We start from the raw sequence: 15,247 nt of genomic DNA, 5'->3' as shown, positions 1-15,247 counted from the left end.
GTCAAATGCAGAAATGTTAATCCATGCATTTATGACCTCAAGGTTAGATTATTGTAATGCTTTATTGGGTGGTTGTTCTGCACCCTTAGTAAACAAACTACAGCTAGTCCAAAATGCAGCAGCAAGAGTTCTTACTAGAACCAGGAAGTATGACCATATTAGCCCGGTCCTGTCAACACTGCACTGGCTCCCTATCAAACATTGTATAGATTTTAAAATATTTTTTTAAATGCTTATTACTTATAAAGCCCTGAATGGTTTAGCACCTCGGTATTTGAATGAGCTCCTTTTACATTATAATCCTCTACATCCTCTACGTTCTCAAACTCAGGCAATTTGATAATACCTAAAATATCAAAATCAACTGCAGGCGGCAGATCCTTTTCCTATTTGGCACCTAAACTCTGGAATAACCTACCTAACATTTTTTGGGAGGCAGACACACTCTTGCAGTTTAAATCTAGATTAAAGACCCATCTCTTTAACCTGTCATACACATAACATACTAATATGCTTTTAATATCCAAATCCGTTAAAGGATTTTTAGGCTGCATTAATTAGGTAAACCGGAACCGGAAACACTTCCCATAACACCCTATGTACTAGCTACATCATTAGAAGAATGGCATCTACGCTAATATTTGTCTGTTTCTCTCTAGATCCGAGGTCACCGTGGCCACCAGATCCAGTCTGTGTCCAGATCAGAGGGTTACTGCAGTCACCCGGATCCAGTACATATCCAGACCAGATGGTGGATCAGCACCTAGAAAGGACCTCTACATCCCTGAAAGACAGTGGAGACCAGGACAACTAGAGCCCCAGATACAGATCCCCTGTAAAGACCTTTTCTCAGAGGAGCACCAGGACAAGACCACAGGAAACAGTAATTCTTCTGCACAATCTGACTTTGCTGCAGCCTGGAATTGAACTACTGGTTTCGTCTGGTCAGAGGAGAACTGGCCCCCCAACTGAGCCTGGTTTCTCCCAAGGTTTTTTTCTCCATTCTGTCACCAATGGAGTTTCGTTTCCTTGCCGCTGTCGCCTCTGGCTTGCTTAGTTGGGGACACTTGATCTAAAGCGATATCGTTGACTTGATTGCAAATAAATGCACAGACACTATCTAACTGAAGAGAGATGACATCACTGAATTCAATGATGAACTGCCTTTAACTATCATTTTGCATTATTGACACTGTTTTCCTAATTAATGTTGTTCAGTTGCTTTGACGCAATGTATTTTGTTTAAAGCGCTATATAAATAAAGGTGACTTTGACTTTGTCTCCCTGGTGCTCTGTTCTCAATGTTTCTGCACAGATACCCATGATAGTGAAGGCTGATGAGAGCCCCAGAGCGGTCGAGCTTCACACCGGGGTTAACAACACCATGCTGTTGCAAACGGAGACACTGAAGAGGGACTTCAGGAGCCTGATCGAGACCGTTTGAGGCACAATGCCCGAGGCTATGATCATCGTGTCAGGACCACTGCCCACGTATCGAAGAGGACACGAAAGGTTCAGTAGACTTGTTGCTTTAAATAAATGGTTGTTGTCATGGTGTAAAGAACAGAAACTGCTATTTGTTAATTGGAATCTTTTCTGGGAGTGTCCTAGGCTTTTTCGCGATGATGGCCTGCACCCCAGCAGAGTCAGAGCGGAGCTGCTCTCTGACAACATCTCCAGGACACTTTGCTGCATATGACTAGTAAGCCAATTCTCAAGTAACTATTATTATGACTTTTCTAAAGGCTCAAATTATAGAAGTGCTTGCACTGTCCAATCTATTAAGACTGTGTCTGTTCCCCAAAATAGTGAGGCCAAAATATACATTTTATGTAGGACCTAGAAAAAAATAATATTGTGATTAAACCAGATCATTTTTAAATAAATGAACACATTTTTTTTTTTAAGTTTGGCCTCATAAATATTAGATCACTCACACCCAAAGCAGTTATTGTAAATGAAATTATCACAGATAATAGTTTTGATGTACTCTGCTTGACTGAAACCTGGCTTAAACCAAATGATTATATTGGTCTAAATGAGTCTACTCCACCAAACTACTGTTATAAGCATGAGCCCCGTCAGACTGGTCGTGGCGGAGATGTTGCAACAATTTATCGTGATATTCTCAATATTACCCAGAAAACAGGATACAGGTTTAACTCATTCGAAATTCTTCTGCTTAATGTTACACTGTCAGATATGCAAAATAAATCTATTGTGTCTCTTGCTCTGGCTACTGTGTATTGACCACCAGGGCCATATACAGAATTCCTAAAAGAATTTGCAGATTTCCTCTCAGACCTTCTAGTTACAGTTGGATCTGCCGCCCGCAGTTGATTTTGATATTCTAGGTATTATCAAATTGCCTGAGTTTTGAGAACGTAGCGGATGTAGAGGATTATAATGTTAAAAGGAGCTCATTCAAATACTGAGGTACTAAACCATTAGGGGCTTTATAAGTAATAAGCAATATTTTAAAATCTATACGATGATTGATAGGGAGCCAGTGCAGTGTTGACAGGACCGGGCTAATATGGTCAGTCTTCCTGGTTCTAGTAAGAACTCTTGCTGCTGCATTTTGGACCAGCTGTAGTTTGTTTACTAAGCGTGCAGAACAACCACTCAATAAAGCATTACAATAATCTAACCTTGAGGTCATAAATGCATGGATTAACATTTCTGCATTTGACATTGAGAGCATAGGCCATAACTTAGATATATTTTTGAGATCTAGGTTATTACATGTAGAATTTTTAGGTCCTATAATTAACACCTCTGTGTTTGTTTGTTTCAGAATTTAGCAGTAAGAAATTACTCGTCTTAAAGTTTTTATATCGACAATGCATTCCGTTAAATTTTCTAATTGGTATGCTTCGCAGGGCTGCGAAGAAATATAGAGCTGAGTATAATCAGCATAACAGTGAAAGCTAACATCTTGTTTCCTGATGATATCTCCCAAGAGTAACATGTAAAGTATGAAAAGTAATGGCCCTAAGTACTGAGCCTTGAGGTACTCCATACTGCATTTGTGATCGATATGATACCGCTTCATACACTGCTACGAATTGATGGCGGTCATATAAGTACGACATATAAGTGCTAATGCATTTCCATTAATGCCAATAAAGTGTTCTAGTCTATTCAATTCAATTCAAGTTTATTTGTATAGCGCTTTTTACAATACAAATAGTTACAAAGCAACTTTACAGAAAATTATGTTTCTACAATATTTAGTATTAGCTTATGGTGGTGACTGTCAGTTTGTGCACGTTTGACAGGATTTAAAAAAAAATTAATACAAGATGTATTCAGCCAGACGATGAACATTATTAATATTATTAATTAATAATTGTTATATGATGCAGTCACACTTGTAGCAATATTTGTTAGTTCTGTTTGTTGATTCAGGAAAAATAATGTTTCTATGCAAAAGAATGTTGTGGTCAGTAGTGTCAAACACAGCACTTAGATCCAATAGCACTAATAGAGAGATACAACCTCCACAGGATCATAAAAATCTGTTTTTCTGTCAATATGGGTAAGGTAACAGGCTTTTATTTGAGGCAGGTTTTTATTAGAGGCAGGCCTTTATTTCAAATTCCATCTGTTTGATAAGTAATTGTTTTAAATAACATTTTAAATTAAAAGAGATAGAGTTCCAGGTGATCCGAAAACCGATGCAACCAGTTCTTGAGTCGAGAAACGCTCTGGCAGTGGGCGTGTACGTTCATTATCTGGCTCTGCTGCACAAATTTTCCCCCGGCCTTTATTTGTTCGTGTTGACCATGCCCCTGGCCACTATAAGAGGTCCGGCGTTTATTTGACTACCGGTTTTTATTTGAGGAATTACGGTATATAAGAAATACCTATGTGCTTCAGCAAATATCTCCCCATCCGAGAGGGTTTTTAGTGGCAGTGGGAACATAGCTTCATGCCACAGAGCTTCTCTTAAGTAGACAGACTTGTGTTTTTCGCTAAAAACTTGTTTAATAAAATAAAAAATTATCCCAGTTAAACTATTTCCCCAAGTTTTTTTATTATCTAAATGCAAACATATCATCAAGATATTGTTATGAGGAGGGGTAAGGAGGAACTCAAGTGCAGACAGGATGTACCAAACCTAGGGTTTATTAACACAAAAAGGGGAAAACAAAACCCACGAGGGGGAAAACACTGACTAAGGTAGACACTAAATAACTTTACAAGACACGATAAACAAAGACTCGAAACACAAGAACACTAACTACAAATAAACAATAACAGGTCTCACAACGTCTTCTTCCAAGGGCAACACCGAGTAACAATATATCACAGGAACATGGAGTAACACATATCACAATGTGGAACAATCACAGTGAGAAACAATGAACCGACAAAAGACAGAGCACACTAGGGGATCTAAATAGGAGAACTAATTAAGACACAACAGGTGGCACAGATAAGGCAATCACGGCAAGACTAGGATAACAAGGGGGCGGGGCAAGGGGATGAGACAACACAAGCGCATGGCCCAAAGACAAGGCCATGTGCTTGTACACAAAAACGGGTCTGTCATGATCCTGCCTCAAGACTAGAGAAAAGTAGGACATGAAGGCAGAATCATGACAGATATATATCGACTATCATACAATTTTTTTTTTTTTTTCATATCACCTGCCCTAGTCTGAATCAAACATGACTGGTTCTTAGAAGTCATGATGTTTTTCTGGAGGGATGTTAGATATGGTTTCTGTGTATTCACGATTTGATTAATCTAATATTCACAAAACAAAAGTATAGTATTGCTTCAGAAGACTTAACATTTGTGCTGCTGGTCATTTCTGGTCATCATTACATCTGCATTAATAGCAAATCATCAAAAAATAAAAACTGAAGAACGATGTATTTAAATAACTGTTTTATAATGTGACAAATTACATCTGGTACAACGATAAAGCCCATCAAGCTCATCATTTCAGGCCCATGTTAATATTGTAGCCTTCATGTTGCCAATACCATCACACCGCCCCTCTCTGCCTTTGCACGGAAAATATTGATTTCAAAGTATGACAGCAATTTGTTAGTATGAATTTTAAATAAGACAGTGAGGAGCAAATAACAGTGTTAAATGTTAATTAAATGGTTAATTCACCCAAATCGAAAAGACATTTTGGTCCAAAAATAGCAAAAAATACGTCTTTATTCAGCATTGTCTTCTCTTCCGTGTCTAACACACTACAACTATAATGATAAAGGCATAGAGAAAAGGTATCGTTGCAATCCTTTTTAGAACGAATAAATGTAAATAAATGTAAATGTTAAAATGAAAACATAATCTCTATTAAATGCAATAAGCCAAACATGTAATACCATGAATAGGCTAAGTAAATATAAATGTGTTATTTTATTATTTTTTCTGGCTTATTTTGTATTGAATAGCTTTGTCTAGAGAGTAATACAATTCTTCCTTTTTTTTATGCTTCGTTAAAATGTCCACAAATTATCCTATTGGTGAACAAATTATATTTTGAAGGATACACAGCCTAAGTTACGAAACCTCTACTGAAACCACTGACTCTGGCCGTTTGAATTGGTTTGATACACGATTCTTATCACTGATTCAAAACAAGTGAATTCATTAAAGTACCTAAAGTACATAAATAAAATACATAAAAAATATAAATTCCAATATTTTTATTTTTTATAAATATTTATCTGTGCTGTTTTTCTCTCTCTCTTTTAAAAATCTGAGCTCTATTTTGATTCTATCAGTGCAGATATTCATTTGCATTGTATTGTAAAAAATAAATAAATTACAAAACAAAGCAGCTCATTATCAGGACATTATCCATTAATTTTATTGACATTTCTATATGTGCACATTTTCTTTTATATCTTTTAGTATATTTATACACTTTTGTTTAAGCTGCCATTTTCTCCTCTTTTTGCCTTTCTTTATGTCCTCTAGCTTTAGTTTTCGCTTGTTCACAAGGTCAGCATTGAGGAGCATCAACTTCTTCAGAAAGTCTCTGGAGGGCTGGATGCGTCTCCACTTTATGACGTGATCAATGGCATCCTCCACCATCATGTCATGGCAGATCATCAGATATGCCAGAAACAGAGTCGCAGAGTGGTCGACACCCTGCTTGCAGCAAATCAACACCTTACCTAAGGAAACAAAAAAGAAATATTGTCAGAAATCTCATGAATAGACTATAACACACTTGATAATAGACAAGAAATGGAGTCTGTGTGTGTCAGCCCTTACTCCCTGGCTTATTCACGGCCTTGTCAATGAATTTTGCAGCTGACATGAAACACTTGCTGATGTCAGAACAGTGTCTGTCTGTTGTAGGCAAGCTGTAATAATTGATGTGCAAGCCTCTGTAATATCTAGACCCTGTATTGACTGTTCCTTCTATGTCTTCAACATAAGATGTTCCCAAGAAGTAGTTCAAGTCCTTTTTAGGCGCTGCAGCATTCAGAATGTGAGTGATGCACATCTCCTGCAGAATATCTCGGTCTGTTGCGGTCTCTCTGCACAAGAACACAACAGCCTAGGTTAGTCTTTCACAAAAAATTATTTACCATGTAGAATAAATGAAAGAACAATAAGAGAAATACAACTGTGTTGCAGACTTACTCGTCTCCGATGAAGACCCTGGGCCAGACATCGGTGACATGTCTCTGTTTGAGCAGTGTACACTGCTTCAAACGATCCTCTAGTTGAAGAATGTTTAAAGGGACGTAGTTCTCCAAACTTGAAAGTTCAGATAAAACTTTAGCCTCTGGCTCAAGAACGCTTGGATTTGGTGCACCCAAATCCAGTGGAGTAGCCAGATCCCATTCATGTCGTGGTTTGAGAATGCTTGGACCCGGGGCATACAGTTCCACTGAATCAACCAGATCCCATTTAAGTTTAGGAGAAGCAACCAGGTCCTCCTTAGGTTTTTGTCCACAAACATTCAGATCCATCTCAGGCCATGCTGAGACCTCAACAGGGTTAGATCTGTCGTTCTTGAGGAAGGTACTAGTTCTCTTCATATTCCTCACTGTAGCATATTCTGCTCTCTTGGTTACAACGAAGCCATGAACTTTCTTATTCTTCATGGCTTTGGTACTTTCTGACGAAAGAAGAAAAACAAACAATGTGGCATTAGAAACATCTCTAACCAGATTAAATATGATTAATTAGTCCAAATTGTAAGAAGACATTTCTATTTTCATCTTTTCACCTTTTGGGCTGGCACATGATTCCTCTAAATCAACCAGATCCATTTTAGGTTCAGAAAGAACAACGAGATCCACTTCAGGTTCAGGGATACAAAATTGCTCAGTATCCACCAGATCCAATTCAGGTTCTGGCTTGGGAGCACTTGGATCCTTTAGATCAAGAAGATCCACTTCAGGTTGCCCAACAGTTTTTGGAGTGTTTGTCTGGAAAACTGCACAAATTTGCTGGAAGATTGCCCACATTTTCTTGGTCATCTCCCCAACAGTGAGTCCTGAAAAAAATAAGGAAACAAACTGGATAAGCCTTGTATGAAAGTAAAAACTTTTAAAAGCTTGAAGTTTGAAAAACATTTCAAACCCCATTAAGCTTCATCTGACTGCTAAGAAACCACAATTAAAATCCAATCAGATCTTTACAGCATGTATCCAACAATTTTTAGCAGATAGATTGAAAGAGTGGTTAAACTTTAAACGAGGCATTACTTTCAAACTTTTTCACCCCTAAATGGAAATCTATCAGCGTTTGGAAGTTGGTTACAGGTATTGCTTAAGTCAGATAATTTAGAAAAGATATAATATCAAAATTCAAATCAGCCTAAAGGTCACTGTCAAATTTTGTGCTTGTAGCTTGAGAACTCAACGAGGTGTAGGAAAACAGTATATGGTCTTTGTCACACCCAACATATAATATTTATCTATTAGAAACATCTCTAACATCCGAAATAAACATGAATAAGACAAATGTCTTCACCTATTGGACTGTTCTTAGCATCCAGGCCACCCTGATCATTGGCCTCTTCCATTGAAGGTCCTGCTGGGTCGCTCAGATCTTCAGGGACCAGCGTAGGGCTCTTCAGCTCTGAGATGCTGTCGTTCCTGTTCATCTCCAGCTGCAAATCTTTCACTTCACATACTGAGATGTTGTCTCTACCATTAACCTCCAGCTGCACACGCATCTCTCCTGGACTGCAGTATCTGCCTGAGACATGATCCATTGTCACAACCTCCAGCTGCACATCTAACTCTCGAGATGCACTGCCGCTGATAAGGTCGTAGATGTCACCAGTGATCTCAAACTCCAGCTGCACATCTTTATCATCTGATGCCCAGTAGCTGTCACCAAAGTAGAAGGCGTCGTTGACGTAAACCTCCAGAAGCACCTCTCTCACGTCTGTGGACATTGTGTCTGTGGTTCTCATACTGATAGATAAGTAATCCTTATCTGGTAAAGTCAGATTAAACTGTAACGTTATCTGATACACACTGTCTGTACAGATTAAATATATCTCGATCTATACGGACTGGCGTTCGTACAAGTGTTGCTAGGTTTGTATTCACAGACTTCACTCAGACTCACGTCTCTGTTGCGAACATCACTCAACTACAAAGATTCTACGAGGGCGAGACCTTTTATACTGACTGGGTCTGTGACGTCATGAAACAGTGACGCGTCTTGTTATCGTTCCACAGTTGCCATGGAAACGGATTGTTTACCAACTGCAGCATTTTCGCTGGTTGGTTCATTATCTCAAAAAAAAAAAAAAAAAAAAAAATTATATATATACATATTTTATAGCGGTTTTCAACTAGATTTCATATCGCGTTTATGTCCGCGTTTGCTGCAATACATCTTCAGCGACAGAGCATGAAAAAAAATCACATTTACTATGCTTTTGAATGCAGGTTTACCATCAACAAATGATTAATTGATCTTAAAGTTTATTTTCATGTCTCATGATTGCATGGTTTGAATCTGAATCCTGACGAATCCTTCACTGAATGAACTTGTAAGGCTACTGTAAGTACAGCGATGTCATTTTTTACTGAAGACTCGTGAAACTCCACTTACGGTCATTTCTGTGTAACTTAACCTTAATTGTTACTGATTTGTTCGATATCTAAAACATTTTGAAACAGTTTTTTTATTATTATTATTGTCAATCAATTTTTGTTCAAAGTTATTTAATTTATAACAGATTTAAATAAACAAACGCGCAATGAATGGTCGTTCCCACAGAATGCGTTTCTGATCTTGAAGAGCGCATGCTCTCTCTCTCTCTCTCTCTCTCTCACACACACACACACACACACACAGTAGGCTATTTTCATTTCAAGTGATCCCTAGTAAATCTTCTGGTAATGGATCCTTTTCATATATGATTAAATGTAAATGTTAAATGAAAGCATAATCTCTATTAAATCCCATAAGCCAATCATTTTATACCATGAATGGGCTATGTAAATATACACGTGTTATTTTATTATTATTTTTTTGGCTTATTTTGTATTGAATAGCTTTGTCTAGAGAGTAATAAAATTCTTCCTTTTTATTATGCTTCGTTAAAATGTCTGCAAATTATCCTAGTGGCGAACAAATATTTTGAAGGCTACACAGCCTAAGTTACGAAACCTCTACTGAAACCACTGACTCTGGCCGTTTGAATTGGTTTGATACACGATTCTTATCACTGATTTAAAACAAGTGAATTCATTAAAGTACCTAAAGTACATAAATAAAATACATAAAAAATATTAATTTCAATATTTTAATTTTATACTTATTTATCTGTGCTGCTTTCCTCGCTATGTTTTTAAAATCTGTGCTCTATTTTGATTCTATCAGTGCAGATATTCATTTGCATTGTAAAAAATAAATACATTACAAAACAAAGCAGCTCATTATCAGGACATTGTCCATTAATTTTATTGACATTTCTATATGTGCACATTTTCTTTTATATCTTTTAGTATATTTATACACTTTTGTTTAAGCTGCCATTTTTTCCTCTTTTTGCCTTTCTTTATGTCCTCTAGCTTTAGTTTTCGCTTGTTCACAAGTTCAGCATTGAGGAGCATCAACTTCTTCAGGAAGTCTCTGGAGGGCTGGATGCGTCTCCACTTTATGACGTGATCAATGGCATCCTCCACCATCATGTCATGGCAGATCATCAGATATGCCAGAAACAGAGTCGCAGAGTGGTCGACACCCTGCTTGCAGCAAATCAACACCTTACCTGAGGAAACAAAAAAGAAATATTGTCAGAAATCTCATTAATAGACTATAGTACACTTGATAATAGACAAGAAATGGAGTCTGTGTGTGTCAGCCCTTACTCCCTGGCTTATTCACGGCCTTGTCAATGAATTTTGCAGCTGACATGAAACACTTGCTGATGTCAGAACAGTGTCTGTCTGTTGTAGGCAAGCTGTATTTATTGATGTGCAAGCCTCTGTAATATCTAGACCCTGTATTGACTGTTCCTTCTATGTCTTCAACATAAGATGTTCCCAAGAAGAAGTTCAAGTCCTTTTTGGGCGCTGCAGCATTCAGAATGTGAGTGATGCACATCTCCTGCAGCATATCTCGGTCTGTTGCAGTCTCTCTGCACAAGAACACAACAGCCTAGGTTAGTCTTTCACAAAAAATGATTTACCATGTAGAATAAATGACAGAACAATAAGAGAAATACAACTGTGTTGCAGACTTACTCGTCTCCGATGAAGACCCTGGGCCAGACATCGGTGACATGTCTCTGTTTGAGCAGTGTACACTGCTTCAAACGATCCTCTAGTTGAAGAATGTTTAAAGGGACTTAGTTCTCCAAACTTGAAAGTTCAGATAAAACTTTAGCCTCTGGCTCAAGAACGCTTGGACTTGGTGCACCCAAATCCAGTGGAGTAGCCAGATCCCATTCATGTCGTGGTTTGAGAATGCTTGGACCAGGGAGGTACAATTCCACTGAATCATCCAGATCCCATTTAAGTTTAGGAGAAGCAATCAGATCCTCCTTGGGTTTTTGTTCATGAACATTCAGATCCATCTCAGGCCAAGCTGAGACCTCAACAGGGTTAGATCTGTCGTTCTTGAGGAAGGTACTAGTTTTCTTTATATTCCTAACTGTAGCATATTCTGCTCTCTTGGTTACAACGAAGCCATGAACTTTCTTATTCTTTCTTAGACACTATTTAACTGAACAGAGATGTCATCACTGATTTCAATGATGAACTGCTTTTAACTATCATTTTGCATTATTGACACACTGTTTTCCTAATGAATGTTGTTCACTTGCTTTGATGCAATGTATTTTGTTTAAAGCGCTATGTAAATAAAGGTCACTTGATTCACAATAACACACACACACACACCTATACAGTTAAGCCTGCATTGTAAGGACAGTTTCTTCTGAAAAAATTGGTTTATAGGGACTGTGCTTTCCTTTTATAGAAAAAAAAATAAATGCTTTAAAAAAATCAGGGCATCAAAACATAGTTTATTTTTTATTTATCATATATAAAACAAGATACACAACATCCTGATTTTTTGCTGATTTACAAGGACATATGTCCTGGAAGACGGAAACCTGAATTATGAGGACAAAGCGATTTGCGAGGACAGTGTGATGTCACGATGACATCAGCGCTCATTAGAATATGACCAGTACACACAAACAAGACAACACCCTGCACTACAAAGACAGCAGGGTTTACTAGGACTGTGATGTCATAATAATAAACTAAGTGTAATTATATATTATATGAACAAAATAACATAGTTTTATATAATGAAACTAATCCAAACTGTATATTTATATGCATTTAATGCCAGAACAAAAACTTTTATTTCACAGTTTAGACTGTAGATATACGTTTGATTTTGTCCAAAAAACTAAAAATGTTGCTTTATCATTCTGTGATTAATTGCTAGTAAATAAATAAATAAAATAAATAAATAAATAAATAGTTGGGCTGCTTGATCAGTCTGAATACCTTTAGAAATACTCAATGAGTGCAGAATAAAACAACACATTCACAATGAATCCTGCTAAAGACAGCTTTTAATGAAACCGACTCAGTCAAACACTGATTACAGGGAAGAAACACTTCCTCTGAGGGACGGTAACATCCATTCTAGATTTACAGCTTCAAAACAGTCAGTGTACAGAAATATTTGGGTCGTCTCAATCAATGCAGATACTTCTTACCAAAAAAAACATAAAAAAAAAAACAAAAAAAAAAAAACAAACATTTCTATTTCATGAATCCCGGCGGGTGAGAGTCTGTGAAGCTAGTTAGTGTGTTTGGTGTGTTCCTCACGTCAGCACGAGTGAGATCTCAGTTTAGTGAATAATTTGGTGCTCGAGAAATACAGAAAAGTGATGAAATCCAGTAAGTCAATGAAGACCACACCATTCTTTTTCTTTTTGTCTGTGTGTTGTTGTCTCTGTACTGGAAGCTTATGTCACTAGAACAAATTCTGTGTATGCACAAGCACAGTTGAAAATAAAGCTCTTTCTGATGCTGTAAAATACAGAAAATGGAACATTTGATTCAAAACTAGTTCAATGAAGAACTGTATGTAAGCTACAACAGCCGCAAGGAAGATGAGTTAATTTGAGACATTTAAAACCAGTAAAGCAGGATTACAAATATATTGACAATAAGAGTTGTAAAATCATCATTATAAAGTGCAACAATCTTTGAGAAGTAAGCTGGAAAAACAAATTTTTATATCTGTAATCACTAAACACTGACAGTGTAGAGGTCAGGAGCAGACAGCACTATACACTGTCTCTCACAGAATCTACTGTACTGACCGTCTCTAGATCAGACTCTTCAGCTGTATTCACTAAACACTGACAAGTGTAGAGGTCGGGAGCAGAGAGCACTATACACTGTCTCTCACAGAATCTACTGTACTGACCGTCTCTAGATCAGACTCTTCAGCTGTATTCACTAAACACTGATTTACTTTGCCTCTGTAGAGTCTGAAATGTTTAATCATTCATCTCTTCCTGTCAATGGTCTCACCATCTTCAACACTTCCAGTCACTGAATCAAGAAAGAAAAGTACTGTAAACTGCTCTGACATTAACTCTTACAGTTTGCTTCATACAATGCTACTGAATGCAATGTCTATAATAACTCTATGGCCCAATCCCAATTCTACCCCTTAGCCCTTCCCCTTTCCCCTACCCCTCAGTTTCGTGCGTTCACGTGAAGGGGTGAGGGTGTCTCGATTCTCTTTTGGTTGGAGGGGTAGGGGTAAGGGGAAGGGCCACATAACCCTTCAAATGAAGATTTTTCAGGACCACACTTCAAACGAAGGGGTATGAATTATCTCAACAACATGGCTGCTACAGCAAACAAAAAGACATATAAATATAAGCTTTTTTGGCATAAATAAAGATTTTAATGAAAAGTAATCATTTGTTTTATGTTACATTCAATTGTGAGTTCATATTAACGGCCATGTTACTAAAATAAATGTTTGTAAAAAATCTCTAATTTGCTAATGTCATATCATTACACACTGCATAATAGTGCCACAGCATATGTCTGATCAGGGCAATAACTGCCGCAGACTAATCCCCCCAATAATTAGATATCGCTAAACCATTTTCTCAAATATTGCCTATTTGAAAGAGAGAGAGAGAGAGAGAGCTCTTTTTAGAGTGAGTTTACTTCCTCTTGTATCCTCTCGTCGCTGGAAAATATAATGTAGCAATTCAGTATTTAAACTGTATTTAATAAAAGTCGTGGGGCAGCGTTGAAAAGTTTATTCTCTCCTGGATGTGTGAGCTGCGAAATTTCTGATATTGTGTGTGTGTCAGTAAGCAGCTCATTAATACAGTATATGTGTGCATTGTAAGAGCTAGACGACGAATTATGACGTTGATGATTCTCTGTTGGTTGTGCATCTTTTTCTTCCACACTTTTTCGTTCCACTCAACTTTCTGTTGACATGCTTGGATACAGCACTCTGTGAACAGCCTCTTTGGCAATTAATGTTTGTGTCTTGCCCTCCCTGTGAAGGGTGTCAATGATTGTCTCCTGGACTGCTGTCAGATCAGCAGTCGTCCATGATTGTGTAACCTAGTGAACCAAACTGAGAGACTGTTTTGAAGGCTCAGGAAAGCTTTGCAGGTGTTTCGAGTTGATTAGCTGATTGGCATGTTCCCATATTTTGATTTGTTGAGAGTGAATTGGTGGGTTTTTGTTCAATAGGAGCCAGAATCATCACAATTAAAAGAACCAAAGACTTAAAGTACTTCAGTCTGTGTGCATTGAATTTATTTAATACGAGTTCACAATTTGAGTTGAATTACTGAAATAAATGAACTTTTCCATGACATTCTAATTTGAGATGCATCTATATTTACAAGTAAGGCACAATTTGACAAAGGATTTTCAGAAAGACTGAAACTAAAAGACGATGCTGTGCCAACTATATGGGATCCGACGGTAATGTTGACAGTAAAAGTGTGAATAACTTTTTATTATATAGTCACTAATGCTTTGTCTGTTATTACAAATCATTTGATATGTACTAAACATTTATGTGTTTTTAACCTAAATCACAGCAGCGTCCATCTGTGAAGGATGCAGACTGTAATACAACTGATATCCAATCACAGCAGTGGCCATTTACTTCCGAGTCTACTATTCACCATGCCTATTCAAACAGAGGAGGCAGATGAGGAGGGATAAAACGGGGCAGAAAATAGCCTATTACTTCATTTTTTAATATACAAATCATGATAAAATTATAAGTAGAGTTCAGAGAACAGTACAAAAAAACAAAGGCAGTTCATGACCTCTTTAAAATGAAACAAATTGCAGTTTTGGTTGTTTGGACACCACATAATTAAGTGCATTTGTCATACATATGCTACAAATATTGTGTAGCCTATGATTTCAATACAATGTCTTGACATATCATTCTGTCCTTGTAATGCAGTGTGTTTTCTGTTTAACTGTGTGTAACTCTACCACAAGTCTCTATGTCAACTTTCTATTTTATAGATAAAAAGTAAGCACACTCAACCAAAATGACACAATACCTGTTCTGAACTTGGCAAAGGTCTTGACATCTCAGTAACGGCATCTGTGTTCATCTGTAAAAGAGACAGTGAATGCACATAAAAACTGATGTCAAATATTTGCTCAAGCTAAAGAAGGAAAAAAATATTGTGATTAGGGCTGTGCAAAAAATTTTTTTTTAATTTTTTTTCATGTGCATCTAGTCAGTAAA

General features: G+C 37.3%; 2 protein-coding genes across 2 annotated transcripts; both read right to left on the bottom strand.

Moving 5' to 3' along the window:
- Window positions 1-5,482: 5,482 nt before the first annotated feature.
- Window positions 5,483-8,665, bottom strand: LOC128022852 (uncharacterized). The gene is made up of 6 exons (XM_052610624.1): window positions 7,967-8,665; window positions 7,218-7,487; window positions 6,626-7,106; window positions 6,251-6,519; window positions 5,932-6,150; window positions 5,483-5,487 (listed from the first exon to the last, which is right to left on the bottom strand). Exons 1-6 carry the CDS (start codon window positions 8,412-8,414, stop codon window positions 5,483-5,485), a joined length of 1,692 nt encoding a protein of 563 aa, XP_052466584.1. The 5' UTR covers window positions 8,415-8,665.
- A 671-nt stretch (window positions 8,666-9,336) lies between these two features.
- On the bottom strand, window positions 9,337-11,036 carry LOC128022851 (dual specificity phosphatase 29-like). The gene is made up of 5 exons (XM_052610623.1): window positions 10,880-11,036; window positions 10,705-10,807; window positions 10,330-10,598; window positions 9,992-10,229; window positions 9,337-9,361 (listed from the first exon to the last, which is right to left on the bottom strand). Exons 1-5 carry the CDS (start codon window positions 11,034-11,036, stop codon window positions 9,337-9,339), a joined length of 792 nt encoding a protein of 263 aa, XP_052466583.1.
- Between the last annotated feature and the right edge of the window lie 4,211 nt (window positions 11,037-15,247).

Source organism: Carassius gibelio, chromosome A11 (assembly GCF_023724105.1).
Source record: "Carassius gibelio isolate Cgi1373 ecotype wild population from Czech Republic chromosome A11, carGib1.2-hapl.c, whole genome shotgun sequence".
NCBI lineage: Eukaryota > Metazoa > Chordata > Actinopteri > Cypriniformes > Cyprinidae > Carassius > Carassius gibelio.
Note: the sequence above shows the minus strand (reverse complement) of the source record. Positions and strands in the feature narration are given on the sequence as shown.